We start from the raw sequence: 23035 nt of genomic DNA, 5'->3' as shown, positions 1-23035 counted from the left end.
CAAGAAGGACGTGTCTGAAGGACATAACTGAAAATGACTGAACAACAAATATTACATATAAAATTAACGTTATTAATTAATGTAAATTAATGCAAGATAAGATTATGTAATATATTTTATGTAATGTGTAATTATATTAATATTATCTTATATTTAAATATATAATTTTAAGATAATCACTTTAGAGTTTATAGGGGTCTAAGAAGTCATCTAGTCTAGTGCTATTAAATGAACGAACATTAATTAAGCACCTACTATGCGCCAGGCACTATCATTTTCCATAGGAAGAAACAGAGGCTCAGAGAGGTTAAGTTACTTGCCTATGATCACACAGGAAGTCAACAGTAAAGCTGGGATTAAAACCCAAGACCTTCAATTCCAAATCTAGCCCAGCTGACCCTCCTCTATCAAGCTGCCTCCCTCACTTGAGGTTTTCAGGCAGGGAGCTGCCTGGCCCTACCCTTGCAGGGTGGGTAGAGAGGGGATCTCATTTCCAGTGTGGCCCCTTCCAACTCTGACTTTCTGTGAGTTGAGGCATCCTCATTCAAACTGTGGACCAAAGACAAGGAAATCCTGGGCCCCTGGGATATTCTAGATAATCCAGAACACTTAGCAGAACCTTTCTGCCTGGTCAAGGGCGTGTTGGCTCTGATGCTGGGCCTGCCAGAACGGCGTCTGCTTTGTCTCAGGGTGGGGAAGCATCCTAGGGCCAAGACAAAGGCAGCGTGCATCCCATTTCTGAGCAGTTTCCCGTATCATAGCAACAGTTGTCCGTCTCCCTCCCATTGCATTTCTCAGCCACGTGCAGCACCTCCTTTGTGAATGCCTGGCCTGGAGCCCCCAGGTTCTACGAAATTCACCAGCTCCACAGAAAATTTGCAGCCTGGCCCACGAAAATCAGGATGGTTTTAAAACCAGAAGGAAACTAGTGATATTTGTGGGGGGTGAGACGTGGGGTGTTGTGGCATGTTCCTCTGCTCTACCCCAGCTGCTTCCAAGACCCCATGGCTATGCATGAAACTGAGGTTTCCCCTGGGACCCGAGATGGGGTTTCACAAGTCCAGGGATCACCTTCCATTGCTCTGGTGCCTGACTGGTTAACCCAGTGGAGAATCACACACGTTTGCAGGAGTAAAGACCTAAAGACCTAAAGATCTAGGGCTCTAGATGCTGTACCACCCTATTGCCTATTGTGTACTTGGCACTGTGAACCCCTTGAGACCAGGGACTGTCCCCCCCCCTTTTCTTTTTATCTCCAGCATTTAACACAGTGCCTGGTATGTGTTGTTGTTCAGTTGGGTCTGACTCTTCATAATGTACCACGCTACTCCCTCCCTCCCGGACCATACTGTTCTTGTTGTTTTCTTGGCAAAGACACTGGAGTGGCTTGCCATTTCCTTGTCAAGCTCGTTTTTCAGATGAGGAAACTGAGGCAAACAGGGTTAAGTGACTTGTCTAGGGTCACACATCTAGTAAGTGTCTGAGGACAGATTTGAACTCAGGTCTTCCTGTCTCTACCCACTGAGTACCTAGCTGCCTCCTCCTAGTACATGGTAAGCACTTAGTAAATGTTTGTGGATGGATGGACTAGTCCTGTGTTAGGCACTAGGGACAAAAAAAGTAAACAGTTCCTGGACTCAAGGAACTTCCATTCTATTTTGCTGCTGTCATCCCTTCCAACCCTGAGATTCTGGGGTGCTGATTCTGTGGGATTATGAAATCAAGTTAGGGTAGATTTGAGTGTTAAGTGGTTAAGCCCAAGTGTATTTCTTGCTGTTCTCCACATCCAGCACTTCAGACCATCTCTGTAGCTTTTTCCCAGGCTATGTGTGCCCCATGCTTGATGGGCACTCTCCTCCTTCCCACCCCTGAGAATCTGATGTCCTTCAAATATCAGCTTAAGTTGATCAGTGCTATAACTCGTATATACTTTGTATATAATTATTTCCATAGTATCTCTCTCATAGGACAGAAACTAAGAGGCTAGGTGGTACAGTGGGTAGAACACTAGACTTGGAATCAGGAAGAAATGCCTCAGATAGTTACTAACTGTGTCACTCTGGACCAGTTATTGAACCTCTGTCTGCCTTGTTTTTCTCCTCTGTAAAATGGGGCTAATAATAATAATAATATCTAACTCCAAGGATTGTTGTGGATAAAATCAGATGACGTACGTAAAGTACTTTGCCTAGCTTAATGCGCTATGTGAATATAATAATAATAACCATTATTATTACTTCCCTTAAGGCATTATAATAGTGGTTTAACAAATGGTTGTTGATTGGTGAACAAATTTGTGAAGAAGTATTGTGTATTCATTATTAAATTAATTATTAATTAATCAGGAAGAAGGAATGAGCTACCTTAGCTAGCTCTGTTGTTTTTTTCAGCTGTTTCTGTTGCATTTGGTTTTTATGACTCCATTTGGGGTTTTCTTGGCAAAGATGCTGGAGTGGTTTGCTATTTCCTTCTCTAGCTCATTTTGCAGATGAGAAAACCAAGGCAAACAATGACTTGCCCAAGGTCACACTGCTAGTAAATGTCTGAGGCTGGATTGGAACTCAGGTGTTCCTGACTCCAGGCCTAGAGCTCTAACCATAGCGCAATCTAGCTACCCTTAGGTGGCTCTGTACTCTCTTGTAAATGTCTCCTCTCAATCTATAAACATGTACATTCTCTAGGTTCACATGGTCATAGCTTTCAGGCTGGAAGGGACTCAAGGGGCCATTTAGTCAAACCTCCTCATTTTGCAGATGAGAAAACTGAGGCCCAGAGAGGTTATGTGACTTTCCTAGGGTCACACGACTGCTAAGTGCCTGAACTGATAAGTTGAACCCCGATTCTCTGACTTCAGACCCTATTGTATAAGGGAGGAGGGGTTATTTTATTTACTCCTGATAGAATTGAAAGTAGAGAGTCTTTCATTCTTCAGGTGCGGCTAGCCCCAGCATAGTGCCCAGCATGTTGTCAGTGCTTGATTAGTGTTTGTTGAGTTGAACTGAATAATCACATATTAATGGTGTGGTGGACAGACCAAACCAGGGTGTCCTAGGCTTTAGTTCATGCTCTCTTGTTAACTAGTGGTGTAAGCTTGGGTTGTTAACTAGCTATGTGATAGTGGAATTTTGTCCTCTAGTACTTGCTGATTAGATGATCGTGGGCAAATCACTTGATTTCTCTGAGCCTCAGTTTCCTTTGCAGTAAAATGGTACCCTGATATCTCCAGTAGCCAATTCATGTGGGGCAGCTAGGTGACTCAGTGGATAGAGCCTGCAGTCAGGAAGAACTCATCTCCCTGAGTTCAAATCTGGCCTCAGACACTTACTAGCTGTGGGACCCTGGGCAAGTCATTGTTTGCCTCGCTTTCCTCATCTGTAAAATGAGCCGGAGAAGGAAATAGTAAACCTCTCCAGTATTTCTGCCAAGAAAACCCCAAATGGGGTCATGAAGAGTCAGAAACGCCAGAACAACAACAAGCTAACTCACAGGATTGTTGTAAAAACCAAATATACTAAGCTCTGTAAACCTTAAAATGTCATGTAAATGCCAGGTATTACTGTGATCCAAATGCACTCAAAATGGGGATCTGTTTTTCCCTCCCTTTCTCACTTTCTTCCAGCCCCCAGCCCCCACCCCAGAGGAGGTGTCTCGGGTTCTGTCCTTTAGAAACTCTTCCCTTCCCTCCTCACGATGTTCTCCATGTCTGGCATTTTGGGAAGGCATTTAATGCCAACATTTCCCTGGAATGATCAAGGTCATTGAGTCTCTCTCAGGTCGGAGTCTCCCTGGGACAGGGGCAGGCAAATGGATAGATGTACGGGTGCCCTAACTGTGGGTGGGGAGGGAGGCTTCCTGTCTAGTGAAGGGGCAGGGCACAGAGGGGCTGCCTGATGGGCCCTAACCTCCGTCTCTCCGTCCTGCCAGCCCACTAACTCATCTTCCTCTCCCGGCTTCCTCTCTCTGCGCAGCTGACCGAAGGACACCAGGTGGCGCTCTCATCCATCAGTTATGTTGGCTGCTCCCTCTCCATCTTCTGCCTGACCATCACCCTGGTCACGTTCGCTATGCTGTCGTGAGTCATTTTCATTTTCTACCTACTGAGCAAACCTTCCCCCGGAATCTGAACAGCAGCATGCAGATGGCGGTGCCCACCCACCACATTTGGAGCATGGGTGGGGGCTGGGTTTGGCATCATAAAAGTGATGAGCACCTGGGACCCCCTTAATTATATTCTCCATATGCACTTGCCACAGACCATTAGTTGGTCCCCAATTACTTTCAATTTCCAGAGATGGGCACCTTTAAATAAATACCAGGTGATTTACTGGCAGCATGTTTGGCTGTACTCCCCGGCAGTCCCCCTCCATTCCCTAATAATTGGGGAAAGGTCAAGCGTTGAAGTCAGAGGGACCAGGATTCAAGTTACCTTGGGCAAGTCACCTGGCCTTCCTGGGCCTCAGTTTCCCCATTTGTAATGTCTTGGATTTGGGCTAGATGGTCTCTGAGGTCCCTTACAGCTCCAAATTTAAGATCCCATAATCCTAATTTGTGTGACCTTGGGCATGTCACCTGCCTGGGCCTCAGTTTCCCCATTTGTAAGATGTTGAAATTTGGTTAGTTAGTTTCTCAGGTCCCTTATTGCTCTAGATCTAAAAGTCTATGGGCCTAACTTATGTGACCTTGGGCAAGTCACTTCCCTGGACCTCAGTCTTCTCCTCTGTAAGATGGGGGGAGTTGAATTCATTGATGTCAGAGGTCCCTTCTAGTCCTAAATCTCTGGATACTGAATTCTGGACCAACTCTGTGAGGAGGCAGGGTTGCTAAGGAGCAGTGCCATGAAAAGAATGTTAAATTTGGAATCAGATGACCTCAGTTCAAAGACTGACTCTATGACTTTTCATTCATTCATTCAATAAACATTTGTTAAGTACCTGCTATGTGCCAGGCACTGTGCTGAACTCTGATTTAAGAGAATTTCCATCATACCATGCACTACCAACAGAGTGAAGAAAATGGCCCCGGGGAGTCACTGTGGCATCATGGAAAAAGACTGGCCTTGGAGACGCTGGGGTTCAAACTGTGGCTGGGATCCATATGAGCTGCGAGACCTTGAGCAAGTCACTCCCTCACTTCCTCTACAAAATGAGGGGGTGTATTACATGACCCCTAAGATCTTTTCCTGCTCTAAATCTATGACCCATTTTGTAACCTTCTTGCTTTGATGCCCAGGAAAGAAGGCTATGGGCTGGGATGGTAAAGAGCTGTGTATAGCTCAAACTGTGCTGGAAAGGATTATGTGAATTATTCTAATTATGGGAGAATGGAGCTAAGCTCCTTGAGTGTAGAGATTGTTTAGTTTCTTGTATTTGTATTCTTAGCTCTTAGCATAAAGCCTAGAACACATAATAGACACTCAGAAATACTAGCTGATTGGGATTCCCATGGCAAATAGTCCACTCTCTTCTAATCTACAGTTTTTGGAGTCAGAAGACCTGGGTTCTAATCCCATCTCTGGTACTTACTTCCTGTGTCATTTGGGGTAATCCATTAACCTCCCTGGGCCCCGGTTTCCTCACCTGTCAGATGAGAAGGTTGGGCTAGATATCCTCCTAGAGCTATGATCCTAGGATTTTCAGACTTGGTTTTTATTCCTCCCTTCCCCCCACCCCAAACCATTGTTTCATTTCTATAGATCTGTAGGTAGAACCAAGGATAAATACATCAGATCCCATTATCCCTCTGCCAGAGCCTGAGCAATCATAACATGGAGGCATTGAGAGGCCATACCTAAGCATTGAAGATATCACAGAATCTTAGACCTGGAAGGGGCTGGCTCTGGAAATACAGCTAGTACATAGCAAAGCTGGGATTTGAATCCCAGGCTCTCCAAGGCCTATGCACTTCCCATTGCACCATACTGCCCCTCCCTCATTCTCTCTCCCTTTCTTTTCCACCCCTCACCCCCCCACCTTCCTCAGTCTCTAATAATCCAAAGACAACATAGTACAATGAAAAGAAAGTAGAAATTAAGAGTCCTGGGTTACTACTCTGTCACTTAGATGTTTTATGACTTTGGGTAAATTACTTCCTCTCTCTGGGCCTCAGTTTCTCTAAAGGCAGATAGATGGTTTAGTAAATAGAGTGATAGATTTAGGCTCATGAGGACCTGCCCCAGACACTTACTAATTGAAATCCTGAGCAGGCCACCTAATTTCTCTAGGACTCAGTTTCCTCATCTGTAAAAAGGGGATAATAATGGCACCTACCTCCTAGGATTGTTGGGAGAACAAAATGAGATTACATATATGTGTATGTGTGTGTATGTGTGTGTGTTTGTATGTGTATGTATACATATACTACATATATGATATATACATATAACTTTATATGTATATATGCATATGTAACTGCAAACCTTAAAACACTATAGAAATACTAGTTATTGTTATTGTTATTATGAGATTCAAACTATATGATTTCAAAAATCTCATCAGGGTCTGACATTTTCCCCACTGTCTCCTCCTCCCTTCCCTCTTCCTTCCTGGGCTCTATTGTTTTCTGGAAACTCAGTGTGGGTAAAGCTCAAGGCTCCTGGATATCCCCCTCTCACCCTGCCTCCTCCCTGGTCAACTTTGGGCCTCTGTAGTACAGGACCTTGGGCCCCATCCTAGACACCTACCTATAGTGAGTTCTGGACCTCTTCAGGTCAGTCATCACTTCATTGGTATCTTCCAGGACTATTTCCCCACGAGTGGCCTAATGGAACAATCAGATTTCAGGGGTCTTGCTGTTGGGAGGTGGCAATAAGTAGCATCTTGTAGATGCTGTCATTCACTGGGATATGAGTTCTTCACTCAGTGTCTTAGGGAAAAAAATGGTGGCAGTGGGGAAATTGAGAAAGGAAGAATCAGGAAGGAGAATATGAGGAGGAAATAGTTGTGCTGTCGGCTCACTAACCAGAGATGCAGCTTGCATGTAACCTATCAGGGCTGCCTATCACAGGTGAAATTACGGTGCTTTTTTTAAACGACTGAATAGTGGCAAAGAAATGAGTTTCACATCTGTTCCTGAGCATTTAACATCTTCCTATTGTGCAGAGTTTATCTCTCTCTCCCCTCCATAACAAACTGGGTGTTTCAACTACTCTTGGCTTCTGGAGGATGGCGGCCCCTCCCTGCTCTTCTTGTTCCCTTGGAGATACCTGTAGTTGGGTTGGAGCCTGTGAGGGACTTAATACCAAGCAGAGCCAAGTTAGCTTCCTGGGAACCTGTCTGATGAAGAAGCTGGGCAGTTTATCAGCCTCCCCAAGCCCTAGGGCTACCCCTGCCCTTCAGAGCACTCGGGGCATTTGGATTGAGTCAGATACCACTGCTACACCTGCACGCACACACATATTCCTTTTGTGGCTGAAGGAGGAATGGATGGGGAAGGTGAGTTGTGACACATTAGGAAAACTTCCTGGAGCAGCCACTAGGGAACAAGTTTTAGGGATATAGGAGCATTAAATGCTGAAAATGGAGGGTCGATACAGATAGGATGGGAGAGAAAGTGTGGGAAAAAAACTCATTTGCTATTTAGGGCAATGAGATGGTGCAATGGATAGTATGCTGGGCCTAGAGTCAGGAGGACCTGAATTCAAATATGGCCTCAGACACTTTCTAGTTGTGTGACTTCAGCAAGATGCTTATATGGATGGACAGACAGACAGATAGATAGATAGACTGATAGATAGATAGATAGATAGATAGATAGATAGATAGATAGATAGGTAGATAGATAGATAGATGGATAGATGGATAGATAGATAGATAGATAGATAGATAGATAGATAGATAGATATTACTAGTAATGGTAAAGCACTCTAGTTAGCAGGGGGTGGTAGAAAGAACATTAGAATTGGAGAACAGGTTCAAATCCAGAATTTCCCATTTATTATGGCAGTCAGTTCACAAGCAGTTATTATTAAGTGCTTACTGTGTGCCAAGCATTGTACTAAGCATTGGGGGGTACAAAGAAAGGCAAAGACACAGCCCCTGCCCTCAAGAAGCTCACATTCTAACAGAGTAGCCAAAAGAAAGTCAATATAGAAACAACTAGATTGTTTATGTGTAAGATCTGTACCGTGTAAAGAGCAGATGATCTCAGAGGGAAGGCCTTCTGCAGAAAGCAGGGTTTCAGCTGTGTTTGACCTGGGTAGATGACTGCTCTGGATCTTCATTCTTCCCTTTTAAATGATGGGGTTCCCTGATTTCATAATGTCAGAACTGAACTCTCTAGTTCAACTCACACTTGACTAAGAATCCATTCTTCAACTTAGCCAACAAGTGGTCACCCAACCTGTGCTTGGAAACATACAGCAAGAGGGTACCTACTCCATTGGAGGTAGTCCACTTGGGGACAGTTCTGAGTGTTAGGGAGTTTTTTATTTTTATTGTTCTTGATGTCCAGCCTACGTTTGTCTCTTTGTAGTTTATACCCTTTGCTCCTGGTTCTGCCCTCTAAGTCCAAGCTAAATAAATCTAATCCCTCTTCCATATGACGTCCTTTCAAATAGTATAATCAATCAATCAATCTATAAATATTTATGAAGTACCTACTATGTGCCCGGCACTAGACACGAAGGATACAAATATACAAATATAATATATACATATATACAATATAAAATATAAAATCAAGACTGTCCTTGCCCTCAAGGAGCTTACATTCTGCTGAGCTTAAAAAAATGCTCATAGATATGGAAATATAGAATATGGATTCCCAAAATACAAATTATTTCAGTAAGGTCCTATATTAACAATTGCAGGGATGAGTCTTGAAAGGATCTTGGATTTCTAAGAGGCAGAAGTGAAGAGAGCTTCTATACATTCCAGGCATCGGGGGTCAGCCTGTGTAAAAACATGTGGGCAGTCGCGGACATAGCATGTCCTGAAGAGGGAACAGGAAGTGGGTCAATGTGACTAGAAAGGAAAGTAATATTATCCCTCCCATGCCTGCCACCTACCCCATCCCCAGCAGAAGTGCAAGATTTTTTTCTTCTCCAAGCTGAACAACACTAGTTCTTTTAAACACTTAAAATTGTCATGTGATGGCATCATCATCATCATCATTGTCTTCGTCATCATCATCATAGCTAAAATTTCTATAGCACTTTAAGGTTTGCAAACGTTTTACATATGTTATCTCACTAGATCTTCACAACAACCCTGGGAGATAGGTTCGGTTATTATCTCCAGTTTGTTATTGTTTGTCAACAATGACAATAACAACAACAACAATCTCCAGTTTAAAGAGGCAACAAGACAGAGGGCAGGGAAGTAACTTGCTTAGGGTCACATAACTAAAAATAATAATAAAATAATATTAACTAGCAGTTACATAGCACTTACAACGTGCCAGGCACTGTGCTAAGCACTTTACAAGTATTATCTCATTTGATCCTCACAACAACCCTGGGAGGTAGGTGCTATTATTATCCCCATTTTACAAATGAGGAAACTGAGGCAAAAAGAGGGTAAGTGCCTTGCCTAGGGTCACACAGCTAGTAAGTGTTTGATGTCAGATTTGAACTTAGGTCTTCCTGACTCCAGGTCCAGCACTCTATCCACTGAACCACTTTCCACGAAGTCAAAATCCTTTCCATGAAATCAAAATCCTTCCCCATTGTTGTCCTCCTCTAATTGCCTTCCAATTGCAATGGATGATCGCTAAAGTCCTTTTATGCCTCTACATCCTATGATATGGATGCCAACAGAAAGTGGAATCACAGAATAAGAATGAGAAGAATCCTTAGGACAGAGAATGTCAGATCTGGGAGGGCCTTTAGGACAGAACTAGGAGGGACATTTCAGAAACCCTCTGGTTCAAACTCTTAATTTTACATATGGAGAATCTGAGGCCCAGAGAAGGTAAGTGACTTACCCAAGGTCACTCGGGTAGCAAGTAGCCGAGGTGGGATTTGCACCAAATCATCTGACTTCAAATCCAATGCCCTTTTCCCCACGGCAGGCTGCCCCTCAATTAATTATACTAGGCATTTCCTGGATGTTGGGGTACATAGGAATTCTGAAGCACTATGTTACTGTCTGGCATCAAGTAGCCCTAGGTTATATGGCATAGAATCAGGCACTTCCTGTCTCCACTGATGGAACTTCATAATTTTAAAGGATTGACTTGCAGTTTGGTGAAGCTTCATTTTTTGCATACAGATAAGGTTTATTCCTGGAGTAATGCATTACCCTCTCTCCCCACCTCTGCTCCTCAGCACCTTCCTGTCTTTTCAAATTACGCAAGAGACGCTGGACAGGGCCATTTACGGCTGATTTCTTTTTGCTTTTTTCTTTCTCCTACTTATTCACCCTGGATTAACAGGGAAAAACAAAACAAAACAAAACAAAAGCAAACATTCTGGGGGCACATACTATTCCCACCATCAGAGGCCTAGCTACTTCCCATGTCATCATGTTCCCCATGTCCTCCCCATGGAAAGGGCTGGGAGTAGACATCCCTGATGGTATCATCAAAGCAGCCTTACAGAGGCCAAAAGGATCCACCCTTGGGTCTGGAACATACTATTCCTGTACAGAGCAGCCTCTGTGGCCAAGGGTGAGGAGGGGTCTAGATTGGAATACGCCAGATATCTTTGAAATTGAAATGAGCATCTCATCCTTGGCACTTAGAGGCTGGTAGCTATGACTTCTATATTTTCAGTCCTTAAGGAAACCACTCAAAAAAAATTATCTTTGGCAAGTTCGCAGTAGTAGTAGAATATTCACTGCTATACTAGATCTATGAACTTGGGTTCATATTCTGCCTCTGATATTTATTACCTATATAACCTTAAGCAAGTTACTTCACTTCCCTGGGCCTCAGTTTTCTCATCTATAAAATGAAAAGTTTGACTTAGGTGCCCTCTGAAGTCCCTTCTAGCTTTAGACATATGATTCTATGATCTTACAATAAGTCAGGAAAGAGCCAGGAGACTTGTGCTCTCATTCTGATTATAATCCTTGCTTCATTTTTTAGCTCAGTCAGTACCATCCGAAACCAGCGCTACCACATCCATGCCAACTTGTCCTTTGCCATTCTGGTGGCCCAGATCTTACTTCTCATCAGTTTCCGATTTGAGCCAAGAACAGTAAGTAGCCAAAAGAAATGACCATTTTTGTGGATTAAATGTATCAAAACCCTCCTCTGAGATCTTTTTCTGGAAAAATTCAAGAATGGACCATTCAAGTGATGGAGGATAACGAACATCCAGAAAAAGAAGTGGTGATTACAAAAAGCTATAAGGTTTCATCAAGAATATGTCATGCCAGACTAACCTTATTTCTTTTTTTGACAGGGTTATTAAACTAGGAGATGAGAAGAATGCTATAGATATGGTTTGCCTAGACTTTAGCCACGTATTTGATAAAATAGCTCATACTGTTCTCAGAAAAGATGGAGAAATGTGGCCTAGAAAGCAAGACAATTAGATGGATTTGGAAGGGCTTGAACGGTTCTATTTAAAGAGTCATCGTTAATGGTTTGATGTCACCTTGGCTAGGAAATCTCCAAATGAGTCCCCTAGGGATCTCTTCTTGGTTCTGTGCTGTTTAATATTTTTTACCAATGTTTTAGAGAAAGGTATAGAGAGGATGTTTATGGAATTTGGGAGTGACGCCATGCTAGGAGGGCTAACTAACACGTTAGGTGAAAGACTCCGGATCCAAAAAGATTTTGAAAGGTTATTATGCTAAATAAAATGCATTATGGTAAATCTAATAAGATGGAATTAAATGGAGATAAATGTAAACTCCTACCCTTGGGTTCAGAAAGTCAACTTCCCCAGTACAGCATTGGAGAGGCATAGTTAAGTATCGTCTTGTTTGAGAAAAGTCAAAGGGGTTAAGTGGAATCCAAGCACAAGATAACTAAGCAGTGTGATGTTACAGTCAAAAAAGCTAATACGAATTTGAATTTCTTTAAGAAGAATACAGCTTTCAGGAAGAAAGAGGCGATAGTCTTGATGTAATATGTCCTGATCAGATCTCATCTGGATTATTGTGTTCAGTTCTGGATACCATGGTTTAAGAAGGATGTTGATAAGGTGAAGAGTGTCCCGAGGAGGATAACCAAAATGGCGGCATTCCTCAAGCTCTTATTGTATAAGAATCACCTGAAGGAAGTGGGGATGTTTAACCTGAAGAACACAAGACTCAGGAGGACATGATAGTTGGTTAGAGTTTTTCTGCTTGGCCCCAGAAGGCAAGAACAGAACCAACGGGTGCAAGTTGCAAAGACACCAATTAGCCTTAAAGTCAGGAAATACTTCTTAACAATTACAATTGTCCCCAAATGGAATGGCCTGCCTCCATTCCAGGTAGTGGAGTCCTCTTCCTTGAAGATCTTCTGGAGGATAGGCATGCTTTATAGGGATTTGGCTGGACAATACTGACTCAAGGTCCCTTCCAATTCTCAAATTCTGTGACCCGCATAGGCATTGATTGTTAACTATGATAGCGCAAAGGATAGTGTCAATGGAGTCACAGCTGTAAGGTACCAGTTAGTAACTGTCACTTTATGAAAGAGGGCAGACTAAATTCCTTTTATATCTCATTTTATCCAGCTGTGGAATAGGGAGGAGAGGATCTTGAATGTTCCTTTCATCTCTAAATCCTGGAATCCTTTGTGGAAAAAAAAAAAACAATTAGATTATAGAACCTATTGACACACAGACATTCTTCTACTTTGCATAACTAAAGTAGAGCTATAACTAGGGTAGGTCCATAGGGCTTTGTTCCAGGTTGGGAAATTTATAAGGGGCTGATACCAGAGTCCCACAGTACATCTATTGCTCTGATCATCATATTCCTAAGGTAGTATAAGCTTTGTACTGGGAGAGCTTTCTCTTTCTTCAAAAGTTTAGAAACCCCATGATGTCCCTATGTCTCCTGGTGGCCATATTTTAGGGATAACTTTTCCTGATGCCAATTGTTCCAGATGCAGCCATTATGAATTACACTCTGCCTATCCTCCATATCTCCTTTCCACCCAATTCTGAACTCTTCCTTTGAGACATTAGTTCTGATGATTGGGCCTTCCCCTTCTCTTGGCCAGAGCTAGGCCTCTCTGTTACTTCCCAGCCATTTCCAAACCTTGCTGTTGAGTGCATAAAGGTACCTTCTGCCCTTCTCACCCCCTTCCCTCTTCTTAGCTCCCTGTATATGTTGCTTTCCCACACTAGAATACAAACTCCTTGAGGGCAAAGACTGTTTTGCTTACTTATTTTTGTGACTCCAGCACTTAGCACTTAGTAAACATTTATTAAAATTTTTTCTCTTCTTCCTTCCTTCCTTCCTTCCTTCCTTCCTTCCTTCCCAATCCAACCTCTCCTCTCCTCATCTTCTCACTTCAAATTTATTATAATTTTATTATTCAAATTTATTATAAATGAAATCTTGACCAAAGTCTGGCCAGAAGCATGTATCTGAAGTGCAGCCAGGGGGACTGGAGATAAAGGATATATCTGACTGTAAGGACTGACAACAGACCCCTCATCTGTGTGGTTCTGTGAGAGCCCTGATTGATGAACTGGAGCCAGTAGGTGACTGTTTTTGACTCAGTCTTTAGAAGAAAGAAACCAGTGAAGCAGACTGATTCACATCAGGAGACAGAGCTTTTTTGGGTAGAGCTGTAGAGGCTCAAATCTCTGGCAAGAAGTAAGCAGCATGTTCTATTGATCTGAACCCTGCTAATGAGTTAGCCAAGGCCACCATCTTGCCCTGATTTTGAGATAACAGGAATATTATCAGCAAGGAATCTTTCTTCCCCTGTTGGGAAACAGAGCAGCCTATACCAATGTAAGAGTGAGAAGCTAGAGTTGGTTATGCAAATATATGTAAACACACTTAAATGTAGCCAGTGGCTGGTTTTTTGCTCCATTTTGGATGACTTTCAAAGGTTCACAGTGCTAACCCAGAGGTCTCACACACAGTACATGCTCAATAAACTTTGCTTGAATTGAATTGAAGGTTTGATTCTAGTAAAGGCTCATTTTCTTCTCTCTGTTTCCTGGCCAGAGACTATATGGCCACCCCTTGCCCAGACACCTCCCAAGTGTGTGTCCTTGGTCACAAGGAAGGCTGGTAAGAGAGTGAGGAGAGTGTATAGAATCCCTGAAAATCCCACCCCACTACAGAGAAGCAAGTTGACTGACAGTGGGTCAAGAATATTACCTTTAAGGGGTAGGTAGGTGGTGAAATGGATAGAGCACCGGGCCTGGAGTCAGAAGGACCTGAGTTCAAATCTAGTCTCAGACCAGACACTTGACACTTACTAGCTATGTGACCCTGGGCAAGTCACTTAATCCCATTGCCCAGCAAGAAAATAAATAAAAAATATAAGAATATCACCTTTCTTCAAAAGGTTGAAATTTTTAGTTACTCATGGGAATAGTGACATCTCTTTTCAATAGTTATTTTAGAGAAACCCAGAGTTAGGAGGTACCTCAAAAAAGAATTTCTTTCATAACATACCCAATATACCTACCTACTCATTATGTTATCTTTGCTTCAAGAGCTCCAGGGAAAGAGGACCCACTATTTCCTGGAGCAGCCCACCCCAATTTGGGCTACTGTAATTGCCAAAAAGTGTCTTTTATATCAAATGAAGTAAGGTTTGTAAAGCATTTTGCAAACCTTAAAGTTCCATATAAATGCTAGCTGTCGTTGTTGTTACATGGAGTTTTACTTGACTTCATTGCAGATATATGGTGTTGAATGTCTCACCACCCCCACCCTCAATCTACAGCTACAAAGTAAACAGCACGGCTTCCTTTTGGTGACTTTGGCAGCTAATTGGTACAGTGGGTAGGGTGTTTGAGTTGGAATCAGAAAGAATTGAGTTCAAATTCTGCCTAAGATGCTAAATAGCTACATTTATAATAATTACAATTATAAGCCACTTAACATCTCTTTGCCTCAGATTCCTCATCTATAAAATAGGGATAATAGACTTCACTTCACAAAGATGTTGTGAGGGTCAAATTGAGATAACATATGTAAAGTGCTCTGCAAACCTTGAAACGTATAAATGTTAGCTATTATTATTTGTTCTTTTGCATGAATATTTTAAATTAATAAAAGCATTCATTATGTGTTTATGTGCTAGCTGTCTGCTAAATAGGTGTCATGAGGGTTCCATTTGTCAAACTCGCCCTTTATGTAGGAGATACAAATGTGCAGACAATCCCTGCCTCCAAGGAGCATGTATTCTAAATAGGGGAAAATAACACCTCACACTGTACAGTGTACAGAAAAGAGGGTGACCAGGTAGCCCCTGAATGAGGTAGGAAGCAAGATCTGGCCTGGGATTGGGTGCAGCATTTATAATAGCCTTCATAATTTTGTATACACCACTCAGGAATCAGGACAGCTTAGCCAAAAGCTGACTTATTAATCCCAAAGCTGAGTGTGTTTGGTTCCCCAGGGCATGGTCTCTGGTGGTCTAGTGTTCTGGAGTACATGTCCCCAGAGCAGGCAGAAAAAAAGTGGCTAGGGTGGGTGGCTGGGCGGGGTGTGAAGTATTTCCAAGAAATCTTTTTTCTTTTGCCTCATTCCCTTTCTCTTTCTCCAGAATGCTTTTGAGAATGCAGGCTGAGTTTTCTGAATAGTATTGTGAGAAGGGGGTACACCAAGCTTTACCCATGGGCCATTTTTCGGGGTTCTCCCTAGCACAGAGCTACAGAAAACTGCAAATGGGATCATGAAAAGTTGGACATGACTGAAAAGACTCAACAACAAATCGTTATTAGTTGCTATTTAGAAAACAGCCCCTCTGTCTTTATATTCCCAGAACCTGGCACATAGTACTTAATAACAGCCTGCTGCTTGTAGACTGATCAATATTCACCTTTCCTGTCACATTTAGCAGGTCACTTTTAAATCTCACCAGGTTGTGTCTATAGTTTGAAGACAACTCCTATTTCCAAAGTTTATTTCATCCCCTCATTCTGATCTTCCCACCTCTAAGAGCTGTGGCCTGGCCAGCTGGCAGCAGGGACGATGGACTCCAGAGGTCCAGAGAGAAGGGCTTGGTTCAGCCTCATGACTTGCACTGATTAGTGACACATGGCCCATTTGCTTCTCCAAAATTGAGCTGAGGTCTTGGTGCACATCAGAGACTGGGATTCTCATTACTAGGCTTTCACTGTCAGATCCTTTCCTCACTATGTCTCCTTGGGAGGTGAAGATGCTGTCAGCAAAGCTTAGACCTTGCCTCGGGTTTTGTCATTGGGATGATGCTCAGAAAACAAGTGTGCTGGGTAGGAAGGCTGCTGTCTTTGAGGGAAGGATGAATGTCTTACCGCATTAGACTGGGAGTCAAGAATTGAGCCGGCTGTTTTCCTGATTTCCCATTGACTTTAACAAGTCTGGGCTGCCTAGCCTGCTTATCTGAGTAAATGTCAATGCCTGCTTATCTGCAAGCTCCTCTTGCCCTGGGTTTACCCGATTAGAAGACAGAGTAACTACCCTCAAGATGCTTACAATCTGCATCATCATACATTTTATAGGAAGATCTCATTGATTCATAACTTTCTTGCCCTACCCTCATTCAGAATTTGTGATTAGATGGGCAGCTTTTATACTGATTGATAAAAATGGATTTGCTAAACAATTTAATATTGAAAGGAAGATTGTAGTAGGTGTACTTAACCTACCACAACCATTTTTTTTTAGCAAGGAATAGTAACAATGGAGGTGGAGAGGTATAGCAGATTCAAGAAGCAATTCTCTATTCACTTCTTCTCTGTTGTTAGAATTCAATTCAGCAAGCATTTAGTAAGTGCCTACTATGTACAAGGCAATTTGGTTCATAGTTTTTATTTCTCAGAGACTCAGAAAATTAGAAATTCTAACAGAGATAAGTCAGTTTATAGGTGGGAGAGCCAGCATAGTATAGCGAAACGTATGGAGGATTTGGAATCAGAGGACCTGGGCTGGAAAATCTTCCTTACACATTTGATTTCTCTGGTCTCCAGATTCCTCATCTATAAAATGAATAAGTTGACTGGAAAATCTTTAAGGTCCTTTCCTGATTTCATCTGACATTCATCCTGTGTTACTGTCCCTATGACATTTACTATCTTACCCGTATGAGTGAATGAATAAATGAGGCAGCTAGGTGGCACAATGGATAGAGCTGGACTTGAAGTCAGGAAGGCCTGAGTTCAAATCCAGCCTCAGATGTTTACTAGCTGTGTGACTCTGGGTAAGTCACTTCAGCTCTGTTTGCCTCAGTTTCCTCATCTGTAAAATGGGGATAATAACAGCATTCCTCATCTGTAAAATGGGGATAATAACAGCACTTACCTCCTAGGGTTGTTGTGAGGCTAAAATGAGATATTATTTGTAAAAGGGGCTTAAGGGTCTGACACATAGTAGGTGCTATATAAATATTAGCTATTATTATTATGAAAAAGTATCTATTAAGCATTTAATACATGACAGGCAATGAGTTAAGTGCTAGGTATGTAAATACAAAAGAAATACAACAGTCTCTACCTTCAAGAAATGGACATTCTAATAGGGAAGGTACCACGTTTGGAGGAATGGTGACTAGGGAAAGGTCTTTTGGTTTGAGACATCACAGGGATGGTGACTAGAGTCAATGTTAGTATTGATTTGATTACTATTCCTGAAAAGGAAGGAAGGAATAAAAGAAGGAAGGAAACAAGCATTTATTAAACACCTACTATATGCCAGGTGCTATGCTAAGTGCTTTACAGATATTATCTAATTTGATTTCACAACAACCCTTGGAGGTTATCTCCATTTCACAGTTGAAGAAATGTGTGTGTGTACGTGTGTGTGTTCAGTTTGGAGGACAGGACCAGGTTGAAGCATTGTCAGGGATCCAGGCTGGGTTAGACATAGCAGGCTATCTTTGAGCTTGTGTAATTGTAGTTCAATGGAATGTAGTTCGATGGAAAGAATGCTGGATTTGGAGGCAGAGAACTTGGGTTCAAAACCCAGCTCTGCCACTTAGTAGCCAGGTGACCTTGGGGAAGTAATTTCACTTCTCTGGTCATCAGTTTCCTCCTCTATACTAATGCCCTCCTGCGTCTAAATCTGAGATCCTGTCACCTATGAATGATTGAGGATTTTTAGGTCCCATTGAGAAACGTCACAACCTCTTACAGTCAGTGAGGTTGCCAAGTTATCCAGTCATGGACCACTTGATATCACCCAACAAATGAGAGTGGCATGCCTAGTTTTCACCAAACCGTTATGCTTCCTAAGGATCCAGGGTTTCTCAGGCAGGAGAGCCAGTCCAATACATTTACATTGTATTGAATTGAGTTGAATTGGGCTTGCCTTCCTCTTCCTTTCTTCAGAAGCTTCTGCTTGCTCTCTGTGCCACTGAAGGAAACTCTGCCCTGTAATACTACTAATAATAACTGACATTGTTGGAACACTTGGGAGATACTATCTAATGTGATCCTCACAACAGCCGTGTGATGCAGGTACTATGTAGGCCACAGGAATGCAGCTTTAGAGCTCAAAGGGACCTCAGAAGCCATCTAGACCAACCCCTTCATTTTGCAGATGAGGAAACAAGGGCCCAGAAAGGTCATGGGATCAAAGACCTCAAGTGGGAAGGAATTTCAGAGGTCATGTAGTCCTGCTTCCTCATTTTACAGAGAAGGAAAGTGAGACCAGCTGAGGTTACAGGAATAGGTGAAGATGAAATGTGTCTCAGAAGTCATTTAGCCAAACCTCCAAATGTGGCTGGGCCCTGAGAGTCTACAACGGTATGGTAGATTGTGAACTGTAAGAGACCTCAGAAGGGCAGCTAGGTGGTGCCATAGGGCATAGACTGGTGGGCCTGGAGTCAGGAAGATCTGGGTTCAAATCCAGCCTCAGACATTTACTAGCTGTGTGACCCTGGGTAAGTCACTTAACCCTGTTTGCCTCAATTTCCTCATCTATAAAATGTGCTGGAGAAGGAAATGGCAAACCCCTACAATATCTCTGCCCCGAAAGCCCCCAAAGAGGTCATGAACAGTAGAACACGACTGAACGTGACTGAACAACAAAAAACCTCAGAAATCAGTCAGACCATCCCCTTCATTTTACAGATGAGGAAACTGAGGCCCAAGGAGGTCTCTAGGATCAGATAAGGATTATTGATCTAGATCTGGAAGCTACTTCAGAGGCCAATTAGTTCAGCCTTCTTATTTTACAGAGAAGGGAATTAAATAACAATAAGGAATTATCATACTCATTTTTCAGGTAAGAAAACTGAGACTTAGTGAGATTAAGGGACTCAATTATAGTCACAAAGTTTGCCTCACAAGCTGCCCCTCTTGGTGGTATATGTGTGGTCCATTTTCAGTGTCAAGAGCAAAGTTGAAACCCCAGGTCTCCCCTGATTTCACACCCAGGGCCCCCTCTATCAGGCCACATTGCCTCACTCTTTACCATCCTTGTTCCCATGTAGCACCAGGGCAGAGGAAGCCTGCTGGATGTTAGAGCCATGCCCTGGCTTGCCTGTTCTCAGGGGTGAAGCTACTGTTTCCATAATAGGGTAATGATATCTTCATTCATTCCTGAGGCTGTAAATAGCCTTACTCTGGTGGACCCAAAGTGCTAGCGATGATTCTCACAAGTTCTATGGCTCAGGGAGAAGGCTGTGCCTTGATCCACATCCCTTTGAAAGATCCCTGCACGACTGGCAGAGAGTATGAATCAAATGGGATGATGCATATAAAGTGATTTGTAACCCTTAGTACTCAGAGGCTCCAAAAGATCTGTGATTTCAGTCATGGGGGCCTTCCCCCACCAACCACAGAACTGCATAGAGAAAAGAGAAGGAAACACATCTATTAAGTACCTACTATGTGCCAGACTTTACAAATATTAACTAATTTGATTCTCACGACAATCCTGCAAGGAATGTATTATTATTATCTGCTTTTTATAGTGGAGAAAGCCAGTAAGTGACTTGGTCAGGATTACACTTCTATTAAATGTCTAAGGTCATATTTGAACTCAGGGCTTCCTGATTCCAGGCCTAGAACTCTATCCACCATGCTACCTAGCTGGTTACATTAAAGGTAGGTATAGGACATGCATCCCAATGAGTTGAAAGCTGTAAATATCTTTGTAACCCTTAATTCTCCAATACTCCAATGTATCTATGGTCTCATCATGCTAGATGTTCCCTCCAACATGGCAGATCACAAGCCACCCATGCCTATTCATTCTTCCATGCTCTTGTCTTGCCACGGGGCCATCTCCAGTCATACTGATCTATATCTCACCACTGGGCCCAGACAGCTCCAGAAGAGAAAGTGAGGCTGGAGACTTTGCACAGGCCTCCCTCACTTCAATCCAATTCACTTGCACATCATGGCATCACCTTCCTGATGTCATTGTCCTCTATGAGAATGAAGGACAAATAACAACAAGCCAGGGGGCTCCACCCAATATTCTAAGGGCCTTCACTTTCCTTGCCATCTCAAGGCTGCCTATGGAGGCTGCAGACTGTCTGCAATCTATCCCTTACTCTTGTTACTTGATATGATCAGCTTGGTATTTTTTTTCTGATTGGGTAGTTTCTGGATGACATCTTTCACACTGTTTCTCCTGCATGATCCTTAACTGACAATGTATCACAGCCTGCTCACATCCACCATGTGCCTCTGCCATTGCCTTCTGGGCAAACCACGCCTTCAGTTATCCAGGGATTATCATGTTCCATTTTACACATTACCAGACGGACATGGGTGTTAAAAAGATGGGCCTTTGTATCAGGGAGAGATGCATGACCCTGGAAATTCCATGTAAATGTCAGCTAGTATTATGAACTCATGTCAACGACACAGGGCAAACAAGGAAATGTGTTGGTGTGTGGCAGAGATTGGATCATGCCAGCCCTAACTCCCACCCCCAGCTGAAGAGAGAAGCAATATGTGAGAACAGGGAAGGGATGTCCTGTTCACTATTCTGTAACCAGAAAAGAGTATAGCCCCTGATAAATTGCTCCCATTGTCAAAAGATCCCCCTTGCAGCCAGATAGGTAGACATTTATGCTGGCTTTACACATTCAAGAGGGAGACTTTCTCTGGGGAGTTTCAATCAGGCCCAGTCCAGTCCAATCCAATCCAGTCCATTTCAATCTGTCTAATCCATTACATTAAAGTTCAATCCAACCTAGTTTGGTCCAGTCCAATTCAATGCAATCCAGTCCAGACAAATCCATCTTACTCCAATCCAACATTTAGAAATCTAATATTTCTATATTAGAAATACGGACACAATCAGTTAATGCACGAGTATTTATTAAGTACCCGCAATGTACCAGATGCTGTACTCAACCATAAAGATAGTAGGAAAAAAATGACAATAGTTGCTGCCCTGCAGGAGCTTACATTCTACTTGAGAACATCAGAGAATCATGAAACCTTTGGTCCAGAAGTGACTTTAGAATGCCAATCATTCCATCAACAAGTATGTATTAAGCATGTAATAAGAGCCAGTCATTGTACTTGGTGTTAGGACTTCGAGCCTACTTTCAAAAAAATTAAATTCTAATGGAGGAAACAACATGCCCATAGAAGGGGACCTACAGAGCACACACAAAGCAGACACAAATTAAGTCGGGTAAAGAGGCTTAAACAGCTTGGGGGATTCCCAGAGGCAGAGGTAAGGAAAGAGAGCATCCCAGGCATAGCAGACCACCTGGGCAAAGACACCAAGGCAGGAGATGGGATGTCATGAATGAAGACTAGTAAATGGGCCAGTTTGGTTAGGGTAGAGAGTTCGAGGGGAATGACATACAGTCAGTCTGGAAAAGTAGAGCAAAGTGACTGTGAAGTACTTTGTGTCCATTTGAAGAATATGTGTGTTTTTCTAGGTCATAGGGAGCCAATGAAGCTTCTTGAGCAGAGGTCTGAAATACTTAGGAATATCACTTTGGCAGCTATGTGGAGAATGGATTGGGACTAGGGAGAGACTTGAAGAAGGAAGAGTAATTAGGAGGTTATTTTGGTAGTTGAGGTGAGAGGTGATGAGGACCTGAATTAGAGGTTTGTCCAGAGGCAATCTGGCACTTTTAATGAGTCTTAGTGCTTACCAACCCCTTCCCCCTAAGAAAGAAAACAAACAAACAAACAAACAAAAAACCCCAAAACATTGTAGCTGAGACCACTGAGAGAGCCCTGGGGTTGGAATCTGTGACTCTTCCGGTGTCTTTGAGATTGAGATCTGGGGACCAGTGAACCAACAAGTATTTATTAGGGGCTTACTATGTACCAGCCATTGTGCTAAGGGCTGGGAGAGCAAAGAAAAACAAAAATAAAGTCACTGATTTCAAGGATCTTTCATTCAAACGGGGGAAATAATTGTGAATAACTGGGTACATACAAGATATGGAGTAGATGGAAGGGAATCGTAGAGGAGAAGTCATTAGTTCGCTCCTCCATCCCCTTAAACACACACATACATACACAGACACACACGCACACACACGCACATACACACACACATGTGCGCATGCACACATACAAGAAATCATCTTTTTACACACTGAATAAGCCTGGGAGTGGGAATGAAATTCAAAAGGTTTCTGGAAATGCCAAGACATCTTGGGAGAGGCTGTCTCTTACAAAGTCATCCAGCCAGAGCCAGTGTGCTGGAAAAGAAAATCCTGAGATGGCATCTGGGATCCTGTCCAAGAAGGGGGGGATGTGATGTCTAATAGAAACTAATCCTAAAGAAGAATAAATGAAGAGGGTGTTCAGGCCACATGAGCACCAACCATCTTTTCATCTCTAATGGGATTATGAGTCTGAGATGAGCCTCTTCTCTCTCTCAATGAGACTGTCTTAAAAAGCAATTAACAGAAGAAGGACAGCTGGGCCAATGAAGGAGCTGGGCACGAATGGAGGGAATGAAGGGGGGATGTATCTGTTCAGCCTTTATAACATAGCCAAACCTAAGGATGGAAGGGGATAGTAAAGTATTGAGATTCTTAGGTGGAAAAAGCC

General features: G+C 42.8%; 1 protein-coding gene across 2 annotated transcripts in view; it reads left to right on the top strand.

Moving 5' to 3' along the window:
* Positions 1 to 23035, top strand: part of ADGRD1 (adhesion G protein-coupled receptor D1) — a 473701-nt gene that overhangs the window by 324145 nt on the left and 126521 nt on the right. For both annotated transcript variants that reach the window (XM_027844234.1, XM_027844233.1), the window contains 2 exons: positions 3969 to 4072; positions 11026 to 11137. In XM_027844234.1, the coding sequence (XP_027700035.1) occupies positions 3969 to 4072; positions 11026 to 11137 (216 nt within the window). The remainder of the gene's footprint in view (positions 1 to 3968; positions 4073 to 11025; positions 11138 to 23035) is intronic.

Source organism: Vombatus ursinus, unplaced genomic scaffold, assembly GCF_900497805.2.
Source record: "Vombatus ursinus unplaced genomic scaffold, bare-nosed wombat genome assembly UNPS02014935.1, whole genome shotgun sequence".
NCBI lineage: Eukaryota > Metazoa > Chordata > Mammalia > Diprotodontia > Vombatidae > Vombatus > Vombatus ursinus.
This window is presented reverse-complemented; position numbering and strand designations above follow the sequence as displayed.